The sequence below is a fragment of the Lichenostomus cassidix genome, chromosome 3, assembly GCF_008360975.1.
Source record: "Lichenostomus cassidix isolate B80296 chromosome 3, HeHo_3.0, whole genome shotgun sequence".
Classification (NCBI taxonomy): domain Eukaryota; kingdom Metazoa; phylum Chordata; class Aves; order Passeriformes; family Meliphagidae; genus Lichenostomus; species Lichenostomus cassidix.
The window spans coordinates 68,580,749-68,596,569 of record NC_139483.1 but is presented as its reverse complement, the minus strand read 5'-3'; the positions used below and the strand labels follow the sequence as shown (position 1 = coordinate 68,596,569).

The following is a 15,821-nucleotide window of genomic DNA, read 5'->3' as shown; positions in this document are numbered from 1 at the left end:
AATCTCTGAAAAATTCCAGGTCACCGGGGAGGGGAGTAGTGGTGCTCTAGCAAGAGAACTCTTCAGTAAAAAAACCCACCGCTGCTCTCGAATACAATGGGCCATTACTGATTGACCAAACTGCAACGAGACTTTATCCACGCCACCAACACAGATGTGTTGAGAGCCGCAGGGAAGCTGAAAGCACTGTTTGCACTTGTATGGAGTTCTGTTAGGGTGGACTATGGCAGCTCCTTAGACCTGTACTTGCAGAAACACGAAGGTGCCAGCCCTCCCGGAGAGTGCCTTCTCTGAGTTAGTTCAAAGGACGTAGTTGGCTAGAGAATGCCCTGGGCAGCGCTGAGGAGCCACGGTGGCCAGCAGGGAGGTGGCAGGGCTGGCAGTGCTCGTCCCTGAGCTGGGAGTCAGAACAGCTCAGTGTGCTGATGCTTGGTACGACGACAAGGAGCAGAAAAATGATCCTAAATTTAGAAGCTTTTTTGCTTCCTGTGCTGCAAACATTTGGGATAAGCAAGAATCCAACTTGAAACCTTCAGCAAGGCTTCTTTCGTGTAGATCTTTGCAATACCCTGCAGCACTCAGTAGGCAGCGATGTGGCATGAGATGTCAAAAGCACTTTGAGCAGGAACTAATTTTGGCAGTTTCATTCTGTAAAAAGTATTGCTATGGTACCAGTAGATCGTCTATCACTTTACTTCACCACATCTTGAAACTAGGCCACCTTGCAGCCAGACACAAGAGCCATGGAGTCCGGAAGGAAAGCAGATGAGAGACAGTGGTGTGTGGAGCCAGTTCCTTGAAACTTATATACATTTTATGTTGAGACTCTAATTGGAAAACAAGCCCCCCGTGCAAAAAGACAAGCCCACACCGGTAACCAGACTTCTGCCTGCTGCTCTTGGGCTGACTTTCGGCGACTGCTGTGCTGCTGGCCACACGTGTGTGCAGCAGGCAGGGGAGGTGTCCCCTCTAGCCAGGCAGCCCAGAGCCAAGCGGCTGTTTTCTGCAATACAGTGCCATTTCTCAACCCGAGTGTGGTTCCAGCCTTTGCCGGAAGGGTGCTTCTCCCTGGGGACAGCCAAGTGGATGGAGTCTCGTATTCACTGCGGGCTCCTTGGGGCTGGCTCGGGCTCAGCCGGGCTGGATGGAACGGGCAGGATTGCCCTCTAGAGGGACGGCAGGGAGGCTGGCCTGGCCCCGCGGGTGTCCGGCTGCACTTGGAGCCCCAGCGCTGTCAGGAGTCACGCACTGACTCACCCAAATCGGGCAGATACTTAAATTACGCAGCTTGGAATTCACCTTGAATTATTTAGGTGCATATTTGATATAAATAAACTTCAAAGAGACGGAATATATTGGAGGGGGAAAAAAGACAAGAAAAAAAATGCAGATTCCAAAATCTTCAGCCTTGAATTAAAAGGGTCTGCAAGGCACTATTAAAAAAATAGTCCAATCAACTCATCTGCTTTGCAGTGAAATGTGTTCTGCAATTCAACATTTATAAAACGAAAATACTTAATGGCAAATAAGGCAACTTGATAGCAAACTGCATACCTTCATGCTCTTCACTGCTAGCCAGACTGAAAGGACAAGTATGGACACATTGTACAGGAATATTTGGAACCTCTGTTGGCCCACAGGCAACAATACTGAACAAGTAACATGCTGCGGGCAATATCCATACATTGCTGTAACCCAGGCAGAAATGAACAGTGGCAGACACCTGAACTTTATTTATATTTTTAAACTTCCTATGGCTGCAAGCAGTGTTGGAGGGTTCTGCCAGCAAAATACTACACTAGTTGGGAAATACTGGTTTAGAGTACCAGTTAATATAATTGCTTTTGTTTGTTCTCAAGAAACAGAATTGTTACATGATACTCTGGGGTTTCTTTAATTTTATAGTAACACTGCTTCTTGTTCTTAAATACAATGATAGATGCCCCTGGAAGCTTCAAAATTTGCTGTTTAGCTAGACTTCACAGAGATGGGCAAGAAGTATCATAATTGTTTTGCTTGCTGAATCAAGGATATCAAAATAGAGAATATAAATTGGATCTCTGAATTTTAAAAACAAGGCGGTTCCTCTCCAAATGCATGTGGGTTAGAAATCTTAGAGTTCAGCTCCCAGAGAAAAAGTTTCCAAAAAATGAACACTCATTATAAGAAAACCATTTTCTGGCCTGAATTAGCACCAGAGTGTACTGGCAAGACAGCAGATATGTAACACTTGAGCACCAAAGGAAGAAGAATTTGATATAAAAGCTTAAAATAAAAATCAGATCGAAGCCGCAGTGGAAGAGTAGAGCAGAAATGTAAAGGAGCTTCAAGAACAGAGCATCTTAACCCAGTGAGCAACCTAAATTCTCCTGAGCTGCAGCAGTTTACTTAGACATCAGTTGCATCCATAACTGTTCAAAAACTGACAAATCTGAGCAACTTCACTCTTGGAAGCATAAGCCTCTTTCAATCTCTTGGCAATGAAATCGCAGTTCTCTTTACTCGATGTTAGTTCAGCCAAGAACTGCGCCATTATGCGCTATTTCACAGCTTTGCATTTAAAAAGAAGTAATGCTCACTTAATGCACAGTCATCCTATTATCGACACCATAACTAACTCTGAACGATCAAACATTTATCCCAGAAAGGTCTGTTTGCCAAGCTCTACTTTACATCCAGAAGAGGTAAATACAGCCTGGAAAGTCCTTTCTCTCAAAGACATCCACATCTCCCAATCAAGTGCAAACAGCACACTCTCCTTTGTGTGCTTAACACTCAGTTCCATATCTTGCCCATTATATGGAGAAAGAATATTTTGGACCAGATGCATAGTCTCATACCTCACTAAGATATGTAAGTTCAAATGCCTGCAACAATATTAGGAAAAAAATTGTGAAGCAATGTAGAAAACTAGGTTTCTTTGAGAATCCATCCAGATTATTTGCTTGCTTTTTTTTTTTTTTTTTGTGTAAACATATTTTTTCTTAAAACAAACTAGCAATATTCAGATTGTAGGAATCCTCTTTGTTTCAGGTCCTGAAGCTGAAATAGCCTTTCTAGGTTGTTTGAGTCCCAGCTGCTTGTGTCATGGCCAACGCATTATACAGTCCTTTTCACAAAAAAATCACTGTATTAGAAGCAGCTAGGGATCTTCCCTTCTCGGTCTTTACCCTCTGGGAAGTTACTCCTGAACCTTGCTCTTTGGATGGATGGGAATCATCTCCTCTGAATTTGTAATATCATGGATTTCTGGCTCATGGCTACATGATGCCTTAATTCACCTAGTATAACCTAGTCATACCCTACAGTAGTGACTTTGAGAACAATAATGAATTTAAAAGGTAAATGCATTTTATCCAAAAGGAATTTCTCTTTGAAACTGGTGAAAATTCAATCTGGACTGAATTTTTAATAAAAACTGTAGGTGTGGGGATCTGGGTTTACAAGAAGAAGAAAACCCATATGCTCAGTGGTTATTACTACAATAGAATGAAATTGAAAGCAATTACTTATCATTAAAGTTTATGTAATAAATACTTCTAATTATTAGTAATGTGACCACTTTTAGCAGCAGCAGTCATCTTTAAGAAATACTAGATGTTTAAACCCTGTTTATTTTTCTGCAAAGATATCTTAGCACATTACATCTAAAATCCATGTATATTGCTTGTAGTCTTACAGCATGTGAGTAGAGGTAGGGACATTCATAGTTTTTATACTTTGGATGGAAATAAAATTGATTTAAAATAAATCTTACTAAACAGACATTTTTTCTGTAACGTTCTCCTGTTAAACCCATTTTTATGAAAATAATGATGCAAGCAACTAAGTGTAATTGTAGAAAATTATTGCTAGTGATTTGCATATGAAATACACACCTTTTACAGCCTCTAGTAGCATTGTTCAACGAGCTTATAAATAGTACAGCTGAAATGCTGCAAACAGAAAACAGTTTTCGATGGGCACATGCTATGAATGAAGAAATGTTCAGACACAATGTGCAACTTGGAGAGCTTTCATCAAAACTAGCCAAGAGGGAAAAATGCCTCATTTCCTAACCACACTGTGTTTCGGATAAGCTGGTCACATAGAAAAAGCATCACGCTCCTCTGCAGAGAGTAAAGCTTTTTAAAATAAATGTTTATATTTTTTCGGGGGAGGGGGGAATTAGCCTTATCTATTGGTACTTCTTTTAGATTTTTCTAATTGCTTCTGCATAACATTAAATTTTTATAATTTGACATTTAATAACTGCTAAAATTTGAACCTTGCAATTGAGGCCAGTCATTTGCTGTAGTAACTGAAGGCATAAAAATATCTAGTTTTAAGATATTGTTTTCATTGCAAGTAAAATACTCACTTTTGTGTACAGTTTTAAAACTAAAAATTATGAGCATTGTTCTAATAATAAAGCAGAGTATTTTCAGTCTTTGACTTTTGGGGCAAGGGGTGAAGGGAGGAAGGCAAAATGGAATAGGGTAAAGAAGAAAATTTCAAAGCAAGATTTTTTTAAATGTTGCTGCAAAATTGCAATTCTCCTACACATTATATCAAAATATGCCTCGAATGGAATTAATTGTAGAAATTTTTCAAAAGCCAGATCAATCTGAGAACTACTGCTTTAGTTATCAGTGAGACACCTGCCTGCCACTATTAGCCAAGAGGAATGTTTTTATATGATCCCATCCTTCTTTTCTCCTGCAGAGACGCTTGCAATTTCCCCATGTGAAGACGGCAGAACACTGCTTTCCAGTTTAGTAGGTAAACCGCCTTGTTGCTCTTTCTATTTTGGAGAAAAAGGTTGCCTTTCCTCAAGAGATGCACATCGACAAAAGCATTTTGCAAATAGTCATGAATTAAAGTCAAGTTCACGCACTGCAGGGAAGGGATCTCCTACACAGGGGGGAGCCCGAGCATTCTCCGCTGCTCTCGGCGCGGGGAGCAGGGCAGCAGCGCCGGGAGCTGCGGGCAGAGCCGCGCACAGTGCGAGTGCATGGCGGGCTGGACAAAGGTGACTGCACGAGCCTTTGGTGTATCGATGCCAATTTGTTTGTCACCCTCTTCTCCCCTTCACAACTCACGGCAAGCTCTGGCCTTTATCTTTTTGTTTATTTTAAAGGCATTTGCTATAAGAATTTGAGCTTAATTGCTGCGTTCTCTTAGCTTTGGAAAAACAGGTTTAGCTTAAAAGAGAAACACGTGAATGCTAATTATGTAAATAATTAATGCATTTTAGGGATTGGTTTCTGACAGGTGAATAAAAAAAGGATCATCTAATTCAAAGACCATCAGAACAGATGACTTCCAGAACTGGAAATATTTTCCTTTGAACTACTTTGAGAGACTGAAAAGCTTTAGCTCTTTATTTTTTGTAAGACACTGTGCAGGTAAAAGACTTTGAAGACTACAAAGAATAAAAAAAAGAAAAGTTTGATGCTTCACTCTTCTGTGAGATTGAAATAGCTGACAAGAGTAGCAACAGCCAGTGCTCTGACCCAGAAGCCACTTCCTTGACAAATCTGCAGCATGGCACAGTTGCCTGAGTTAGCCTTTTGTGCTGATGAAAATTCAAATACTGCTCAGAAGAAAAAGCCACGGGGAAATCTCACCAGCAGGTGTACCCCTGAGAACACTGGTCGGGCATCTTTAGCACCGCTTGGGGCAAGAAGCACTCCCCAGCAGCTCCAGAGAATGCTTCCTTAATGTTTCCATTAAGCCAAAAAGAGCTTTTCAATCTTTTAGCAACTTCTATCAAGTTCAACACTAAGTCAAATGTGGGCCACGTGTGCAGTCTTTATAGCCAATAAGGTAAAGCACGTGGAGTGTTACTTTAAGAGAAGAACAGCCAGCTAATCAGGTGTGCCAGGCCATCAAATCCATGCACTCTAATGAACCTGGTAATCCCTTTCCTCACCTGGCCAGAGGCAGGGCCCATCAATTCCTGGAAGGTGCGTTCACTACCTGATCCTTTTTCTGCAAACCAGAAGTTCCCCACTGGGCTCAAAGGCAGTATCAGTCCTTCAGCCCTATCTGGGGAACTGCTCAATAGCAAGCAGAGTGGTAATGCTCCTGTGTGGGCCCTTTAGGGCCACCAAATTCCTCACAATTCACATACCCCAGCTTCCACATTTGAGGCATCCCACTGCCCCATGTTCTCCTCATGGTAACGCAGACAGAACCCCAGGGTGGCACACAAATGTGCACATGGTACCTTTCCCCCTGAGCAGAGAACAGCTCCTTCGTTAGCCTAGATGATGGCTGGTATGGAGAAGGAGGAAGATAGCAGGAACTGCTGGGACAGTCTCTCCCTAGCTGAGACCCAGGCCGGCAGGGGTGTGTGGGAGAGAGTTCTCTTTGAATTGCTGGAGCAGCCTGGCCAATCTGGCCCCAGCTGGAACCTTGGTGTCTGGCCAAGTCACGAGCCCCAGGTGCTGGCATATGATGACTGTGTGCTCCATACAAACTTCCACTGCATGGATCACAGGCACTGGATTTCATCCGGGTCATTAGATGCCTGGTTGTTGTCCAGGCTGCTGTAGATCACCTCTACCACTGCTAACTCCCTCAGGCACTGGATACTGCTCTCTGTGGTTGTCCACTCTTGCCTCAATAGTTAACAAGGTCTTTTTCAAGAGGATATTTCCCCTTCACACTCAATACAAGCTGTCTCCAGAGGCTGCTGATTTTTGCTCCTTTTCCAATCCTTTTGTTGATTCCCCAGTCCCTTGTGAGAGATCCCAGCTGCTGGGCTTCCTTGCTCCCTATATCCTGACTCTTGGCTCCAGTGTCCCCGCACTGCAGCAGCCAGCTGGTAATTAGCTCACCAGGTTGATGGCTGTAATCTTTGTGTGTATCTTGCAGCTTACTCAGAGATAAGGAGTTGATGATTCCCAGCTTGTTCATGATTTCTCTCTTTCCCCTCCCGTTCTTGAGACTGTTCTGCTGCACAGCAGGCTGCCTCTCCAACTCCTCCTTCTGCTCCCTCTTGGGAGAAGCTTTATCCCTGACTGAGGGAATTGAGTTCTGCCTCCATTGTTTCTTCTTCACTATAGGAGCAACTGATACAGTTGAGAGAGGTGGGTCTCTGGCTTAGCCGTGGTGATTGTTTGTGTGTCTTCAGACCCAGGGACAATCTCTGCCCTCTGAGGGTGTTGAAGAGTTCTTGGAAGGCTTAGGCCAGGCCCAGCACAGTGTGAGAAGTTGTGTCCCTTTAGCACTGCCAGGGCACCCTGTTCTCAAATGCACTGCGAATTTATCAGGATCCTGCACTTGTTTGGGGGTCAGGTCCTACACCATCAGAGGTAAAATCTGCTCTAGGTACCTTGCCACCCATGACCACACAGCCTCAGGGCACATCCCTGTGCGATATTGCTAAATACTGTTAATCCCAGGAAAAGCTGGATACAGATTCTTGAGACACATTGATGTGAATGTTCTGATTACCCAGAAGTGTTCAAAATACTGTAGAGTCATTGTATTGTAACAAGGTGGAAAGCAAGTACCCTGCAGGAAGCAAAGGGGAAGGTGCCGTTGTTTCCTCCTCAAACTGTCTCTCAAAGGAAAAGAGAGAAGAGGTGTAATTGTTAATTATCTCCACGAGATGGTTCCCAAAGTACTGGGACAGCAGGAAAGCGGAGCCCAAATACCAGATTAGGCTCAGGGCCAGTGCTTTCATCATAGTTCTCTAAGGGAAAACACAACCAAGTGCTACACAGCACAGCAAAATGCAGAACACAAACCCAGCCTTCAACAAGCTCTCAAATCATCATGCTCACTCTTGAGCATGACATGGAATGGGTAAGGGAACAAATCAACCTGCATCGAGAGTGAATAAGTCAACATCACGACCAGCAATGGCTACACAGGTGTAAGAGGTTCCCTCTAGCACAATCCAGTCAAACATCTTATTATCTTGAGCCCTACGTGTCTCATCCTGGCTACCAAAAAGAATTGTGTTGCATGGCAGCTAAGCACCTCAGAGCTGCTCACTCCCTGTGGGATGTACTGTAGGTTTTTAGTTCTGTGTAGTCCAAGGATGGATACAGCCCCTCATAGAGGTATTTTCTGGGATAATATGAAGCACATCTGGGGTTAGACATGTCCAGCCCAGTTTGATGTGGTACATCCTACCTTCTATGCCCAGCACAGAGGAACAGGGAGCAGCATCCCTCTCTATCCAGCTGAGGCAGTGTGAGGCCACAGACAGGCAAACAAGGGGTTTTTGTATTTGCAAAACTTTCTCCTTTACTAGAAGTAAATGCAAAATCATTCAAAGAGTGTTTACAAGCAGGTGAGGGGGATCTGAAGCATACAAAGATAGTCTACTAAAAGTGCCTTATGATTAAAAGCCTCATTCCCCTTGGCATTTGCTGGTGCTTCAGCTCAGTGAGTGTGAGTGGGGCAAGGAGACTCAGACCAGAAGAGAAAGAACTTTTTACTGAACTACTTGTGTTTCTGGAACAGTTTGAAGCTACAATCTAAAAGGTCAAGAATACTGTGGGAAACTGACATTGATGCCACCAATAAAAGACACAATTTTAGTAGATTCTTCTAAAAATCCGTCGCTTTCAACAGTCAGGGAAGTGTCTCCACAGTCTACCCCAGTGCAGGGCAACAGTGGGTTGAGTTAAAGACAGTTTAATAGATAAAAAGGGGAAAAAATGGAAACAAAACAACAAAAAACAAGCAATGAGAAAAGCCATCACTACCAGCTGACTGATGCCCAGACAGCCCTCAAACAACAGACCCCTGGAATATCCCCACCCTCATCCCCAATTTTATTGCTGAACATGATCTTGTAGGGCACAGACTATCTGTGAGGTCAGCTCAGGTCAGCTGTCCCAGCTGTGCCCCTCGTTCCCCTTGCCCACAACCAACCCTTCGCTGGGTGTCAGAGTGAGGAGTGAGGAGTTGAGAAAGCCTTGGCACTGTGCAAGCACTGCTGAACACAGCTGGTGAGCAACACTGGTTTAGTTAAACATCCAAAACACAGTGTATAGGATACTAAAAAGAAAATTAACTCCATCACAAGTAAGATGCAGTAGATCAGGATAACTTTTTTATTTTAGTTTGGTTTAAAAAGCAGCTGGGACCTTGTCCTGTATTTTGTGCATCCATGGAATGGTGCAGCAATTCCATGCTGGTGATAAGTTCAGAGAAGCAGCCAACAGGAATGTCTGGTTGAGTAGCTGGGTGACTGAAGTAAATGGCGTGAATGCCTTCCTCAGACCACAGGCCTCCCTCTCCCTGACCTGCTTTAGAGCTGGGTGGGGAATAGGAACCAAGGAGACAAAAATAAGACCAGAACAGCCCTAAGGTTACATATTACTCAGAAACTGTATGAGGTGTGAGAAGTATATTAGTACACAGCAATGACTAATTCACCCTGAGTCTGACAGATGGGTACAATACTTTGCTTGTAGTTTACCTGGAGGAAACAAGACAACAAAATTCTTCTCTGAAAAATTACAGGCAAATACCTTAAATATAAGATTATTTCATAATATTGATAAGGGACAATTCATATTGATTGGTTTTTTTTTAATTAAGGTTGAATTATTTAAGAGTAATCAGAACATACTGGTGATAAAAATACAAAAAGAAGGTAATTAATTTTTGATGATTCCCCTTCATTGGTAACAAGTACAAATAAAAACTTGTACTTGCATGATAAAATAAATGAAGTGTACAGAGTTTTGCAGTATGTTTGATATTTCTTTCACACAGCTGAGGTGAGGTGACTCAGACTATCTCCAGCAACCCAACTTTTTTGCAGCTCTAAATCATTATAAACCAATTAACATAGATGTAAGACAAAGAAAAGATGATGAATGGCTCTTACTTTATGTAATATGTAAAATCATGAGCCAAAGAAAGCTGAAATACGACTCTGGTTGAATTTAGGTATTTCTTTCAAGCATGTTTTATATTAGGAGAACTTCAGGGAACTTCATGGGTAACTGCCTGGAATCAACGTTTCTCAGTGCTTCTCTTCTGTCTCCAGCCTTCCTGCTGCAGTAACAACAGTAACTCAGGGAGAAGTGCCAGAGTCTTGGGAAGAGAGAAAATGCCAGGGCAGGCAAGAGGGAAAGTGCAAGTAAGAAGGGGTCTGGTGTTGAAACCATTCTCCAGAATGAAGCGAATCCTGAGTTCTGGATGCTGTTCCTAAACAAAAATTGTGACTCAAGGTTGCTTATTATACATAAAATATCATGGTATAATGTGGGCAGAATGTACACAGAATATTATGTACATTACACAGGATGTATTTTCAGTATATTTTTAGAGGATAGAGTTTTTATTTATATTTTGCATTTGGTGGAATGCAACACACTGATCTATGACAAACAAGCTGTGCGACGGGGAGGGAGTGCAGGGGGAAAAGGAGGGAGCAGAGAATTTAACAGAAATAACTCCACTTAGTGTTTGAGTGAGGGATGTAATGAAATCTGTTTGCTGTGCTAGCTGTCTCCAGATTGGGCTGTAATTACACCACAGAAGGAAGAAAGGTAGCTGAGTCTCAATCTAGATCATTTATGTAAACTCAGCCTTCTTGTCAACGGCATTCTCAGATTGCACGCATGCAAACCACAAAAATCATCTCCTATGAACAAAACAGAGACAGTCTCAAATTGCAGGCTTCTGATACACCTTATAAGCTGTCTGTAATTGGACTTGAAAATCCAACACACTGAGGGTTCAAAACTTCTGCAGTATTTTCTGCATTTTATTCAGTGCGGTGACTACTCACAGAGGAGCATTCCTGCTTCCCTTCTGCCAAAGGCTGATGTCTAGTCTTACAAATTAACATTTATTTGGCTTAAATTAACACAAGTGTCACAAACATAGGAAATTATTTTGTGTAAGACTCTGTTGAAACAAACTGCTGGATCTGAGGGAGGGATATTCCCTCCCCCAGAACAGTTGGAAAAACCTCATTCTTTGACCCAGAGTAACATTTTACATAGGCACAGCATAAACTCCAGGCACTCAGTTCCCTTAACAGAGCCAAATTAATATTTGATTAAATATTTTAAAGCTCCTACTTACCATGCTTGACACATTTTCTCAGCAAGTTTCTCAAATACAGAACTCATTAGGCACAGGGTAATTTTACATTTGAATACATAAAAACAGTGTGAGGAGACATGACTGCGCGCAGACAGAGAGGGATTTTCCCCCATTAATCCCCCGAACTGCCCTTCCCCTTGGATAAGGGTATGTTAATTCCCGGCTTCGGCAGCTCACTCTCTCTGGGCAGGTTTGAGCGGGTTTCTCGTGACACCTGGATCTTCACGCCCTTCCATCCCTCCCTCCCTCTATCCCTCCCTCTGGCAGGAAAACCACCGGCCTCCGCCCTGGCGCCGTCCCCACTGGTGCCCAATCAATACCGACTTATTTCCTGTCCATTTGCTGAGGTCACGGAAACGGGACTCATTAATTATTTCTACCGGTGCAGCCTCAAGTGCGCTTCTGGCACGACAAGTGAAAACCGTCTGTGACCTTTTTCTTTCCTCTCCCGAATTTTGCTGGCGGCGGCGGCAGCGAGCGCGCCTTCCTCTGCCGGGATGGGGTGAGGTGATCAGGTGAGAGGCAGCATCGGTGTCCCCGCCGGGTCGCTTCCACCTGTGGAGGGAGAGATGCTCCTCCCGGAGCGGCAGGTCAGGGAAACCTGGTCACGGCGTAGACAATGTTGGCCAAGGCGTCCCTGGCCTCCGAGGGAGGGAAGCGCTCCAGGGCTGCCAGTGCTCTGTTTCCGTGGCAGCGGCAGAGGTCGATGGCAGAAGTCACACCTTTGCCAGCCTTGATCGCTTCCTGCAGCTGTTGGAAAACACAGGCACATCGATGTAGGGGGGTTTCAGCAATGCACAATTATCTCTGGGAGCACAGGGCTTCCACCGCCTCTTCCCGAGGTAAAGGCAAAACCAAAGCCGTCAGACAAAGCCCTTAAATCCTCCTAGCAGCTCTGTTTAGCTCCCCACTACAGCAAAACTGTGCATTATTTAATCTACAGCACCCATTACTTCATCACCTGAAAGATGCTGGGTCTCTAAAGGGCACACTTAAATTAAAAAAAAAAAAAAATTCGATATCTGGTCATTTCATAGCTCAGCCACTGCCTGACAGCTTTTGTACAGAACTGGCAAACCAGGCGTTTGCTCACACTCTCATTTTCTGCAGTGAAAACCTGCATTTTATGAACACCCATTCCATACTCTGCTTTCGGAAACCAGCACAGGATGACACAGGTGGAACGACAGTATTTTGTAACAGGGGTTTCTATTTACAGACCATGTGATTACACTGGGTGGACAAAGGCAAATTTTGTCAGTAAAATGTGGTAAACTATCACACTGAACTCAGGCAAACTGCATCTTATCAGTAAGGCTATGGAATTTGACAAAGGCTTGGTGAAACACCATATGAAAAAAAGTGTTTTCATCAAATAAATGATATTTCACAGCAAGTTGCTGTAAAGATTCAGCACCTAAAAAACTTGAGTAAATGATGGCTTAAATTTCCTATGAAATAACACAAACAAAATTGACAAAAAAACCCCATGTTCTTTTCCCCATACCTGAACTTATCAGAAGCTCTAAATAGCTCTTATTAAAGGCTTTTTTATTTCCGTTTTCTCTTGAACAGCATCATGCGACTGTCATGAAACACTACTACATTTTCTGCACTAAAATACAGATTCCCAGACCAACTCCAGCCTGATCCCTCATGTCAGAGCCTGGGAACAAAGGCCAGGTGGATCTTTGGGATTTGATTATTCCAAACGCATCACAGCATTTTATGATCTTTAACATGCCCTACCTGGCTTTCACAAACTGTAGCAGCTTTTTAAAAAAATGGCTTTTCTTGGATACAGGTACCTACAGTAATAAACTATACAGGGTTTTCTACGTAATGTTTTCCATCACTGCACAGCTCAGTGCCCAAATTATTTTAAAAATACATCAGTACGACCTTACCTAGTTTAAGTCACATATATACATATATATATAAATCTTAGATATGACCAAATTGTAAGTCACCCACCCACTTCCTATACATACTTGTATTCATACAGAATGAATGATGCTTCTTATCTGAAAGGGGGATTCATCATCTGTATTTAAAGATGAAATTAGCTGAAAGCATATTAGACCACTTGAGTGTTCAAGTCCCAGTTCATAAAAATTTTATTTTCCTCTTCAGTTGGAATCTTCCTGCACTGTGTGCTGGAAAGGAACTTGCCTCAAGGCATAAATGCATCACATAGCTAATTCAACATGTCTTCTAATGAGTGGGAATCAGCCATATTTCCAGAGCTCTGCAGGAAAGGTGAGATGAGGTGCTCTAGCAGCATGCAAGGTGTCCCTTCCCCCTTCTTTGAGGCACAACCTCACGAGACAGTAGAACCCACACATCTTGAAGCAAACTCTGCTGATTTGCTAAAGCTTATTAAAAAGGATTAGCATACCTTCTAATACTCATGGAAGTATATATCAGGATACAAACAGGAAAGAAAATAGCTCCTAGAAAGTCTTAAAATTGGTCAAAAGCCAGAGGAGCTTAGCTCAGGCATACATATGCTCACATATATGTACCATGACTTAGTTGAAAGAGCAGAGTCTGGCAAGGGGGAGAATCCTAACACCAGCACACAATCCATTTACACGCTTGTCTTGTGTAAGCCCCCAGACACACGCACTGCTTTGAAGCCACTACAATTGCAAAGCTCGTGTCAAACTATAGGCAGAGGAATCACTACACAAAAATCAGACTAATCCGCTGTTGAATGTTTCCCAGCAAAGTTCAAGGAATGTCAAAATGGAAAATACCTGCTTATATGGCAAGCTCTTTCCTCAGCTTTTCAGTTAGAGATCATCCTATGCAATGAACAATTTATAGCCCTCAAAAACTCACCTGTTTTATATTCCATTTGCAGAAGCAGCTGGTCAACTCAAATGAGCATATACAGAGGTAAACCAGTCTGAACTAACCAGACTGCATACTACCTCTATCTCTGCTGGGGTTGTAAAAGGGAAAAAAGAAGTACAAATTTGTCTTTTTGTAGTGAGATAGTTATTAAAGAAATAAAGGAAATAACTCCTTAAGAAACCAGGCTTCAGTAGCCCTGCTGTATGCAAAAGTTCCCTAATTTAAGACTTTAGTTATACTCTTGGTTATATTACAGTTACATTTTCAGACCCTCTCTTAAATTCTGAGTTTAATAATTATATGTAATGAACTTCACAAACTAAGGATACAGAAGAGAAAAATCAATGTATCCAGTACAGATGTATTGTTTTTAAATTTGGATAGGAGAAGTTAATTTTTGCAGCAAATGAACAAAAAAGCAAAATTAACTGCTTTTGTTACTTTATAAACTTTATTTAAACTGTCTCAATAATTTCTTCTAAATATAAGAATCTGCTCTTCTAGTCTCTACTTATTATGGCATAATTTTGTGCGTATTTCCGCTTGTAGGAACAATTTAATCCACACAACCTTCTTCAGAATGATATTCAGTAATTAAAACTGAATACAAGTCAAAACACAGATTGCTTAGCTCCACTTTTCTCCCGTTGAACTGCTAGATATGCTGGAATACTGCATTTTTACTTTTAAGCTTTTGTTCACCATTGGCATTAAAGCCCTACTTCATTCTAGAAGTGCCAAGACTCTGAAAAAATCACCAACTGGGTTTTGGTTATTTAAATTCAGCTTAAAGAATAGTCTTGCAATAGCACAGCCAAGTTTAGGCTCAGATGAGATGTGATCTCCTCTCTAACATATCTGCAGTTTTGCAATCTGTATCCTTGCAGATACTCAAAACTTAACTGAGCAAACCCCTACTGGCTCTGCTTTGAGCGAGAGGCTGGACCAGACATCCCCCAGAGGTCTCTTCCTACTTCAATTACTGTATGATTCTGTGAATGGAGTTCAAAGTACCATGTTTCCCAGTCCGTTTGTTTTAAAAAGGCAAAGAGAAGATTTCTCATCCATACCACAGAAGTGAAAGATTTGCCTTTCAGACCAACTCCTCTGGATTGCTGTTGGACAGAACAGCTGGTCTGAGGGCAGCAAGAGGTCAAAGAGGTAAGCTAGGAACTGCTGGATTTTGGAGACTGAAGAACTAAAGGAGTCAAAAACTAAGCAGGTGTTCAAGTACAAAGTCAACTAATTTCAAATCTTCTCTGCTGAGACATTTCTGTTTCATGAGCCAAAGGAAAGAAGATTCCTTTCACACAGTGCTACCTGTAGGGAGCAACAAATCAGGGGCGGGGTGGGGTGGGAAGACTCACTGAATATGTGGTGAGTATTTTGGCTGTAATAGACTTCATACTCTATGGGACAAAGAGAGCACTGAAGTTCCTGATTTTTCAATCATCCAACATAGGATTAATTATTTCAGTGGCAAAATATCAAAAGTAACTTCAGATTTTTTGATGTTTTAGAAGGACTATCCTAAACCAGACAATTTGTTACATACTGAAATCTACGAACATCATGCATTCTCTCTGACCCTGAAGTGAGCTAAAACGTTCTACCTTTCTGAAGTGCACAGCACTTGCTGAAACAAAAAGAAACCCCAAAACCCCAAATCTAAATTGATTTGTGGCTGAGTGACTGAATAATGTTCTAAGTGTCTGCAGTGTTCTGCACTGCCTTTTCTAAATTTGTTTTCTCTTTTGTGGGAACAGCATGCTCAATAAGCACCGGTGTTTTAGACTGCTGAAATGTTACCTTAAAAAAGTATCAACATATTTCACAGGTAGTGGATCAATTTTGTCAATTTTTTCCTTTGTTTTCTAAAGAAGTACTTTGGA

General features: G+C 42.2%; 1 protein-coding gene across 3 annotated transcripts in view; it reads right to left on the bottom strand.

Annotated features, from left to right (window-relative positions):
- Positions 1-9,036: 9,036 nt before the first annotated feature.
- The window catches only part of PDSS2 (decaprenyl diphosphate synthase subunit 2), a 113,650-nt gene continuing 106,865 nt past the window's right edge, over positions 9,037-15,821 (bottom strand). For all 3 annotated transcript variants that reach the window (XM_085056221.1, XM_085056222.1, XM_085056220.1), the window contains one exon: positions 9,037-11,820. In XM_085056221.1, coding sequence (XP_084912347.1) covers positions 11,662-11,820 — 159 coding nt within the window. In that variant the 3' untranslated portion in view covers positions 9,037-11,661. The remainder of the gene's footprint in view (positions 11,821-15,821) is intronic.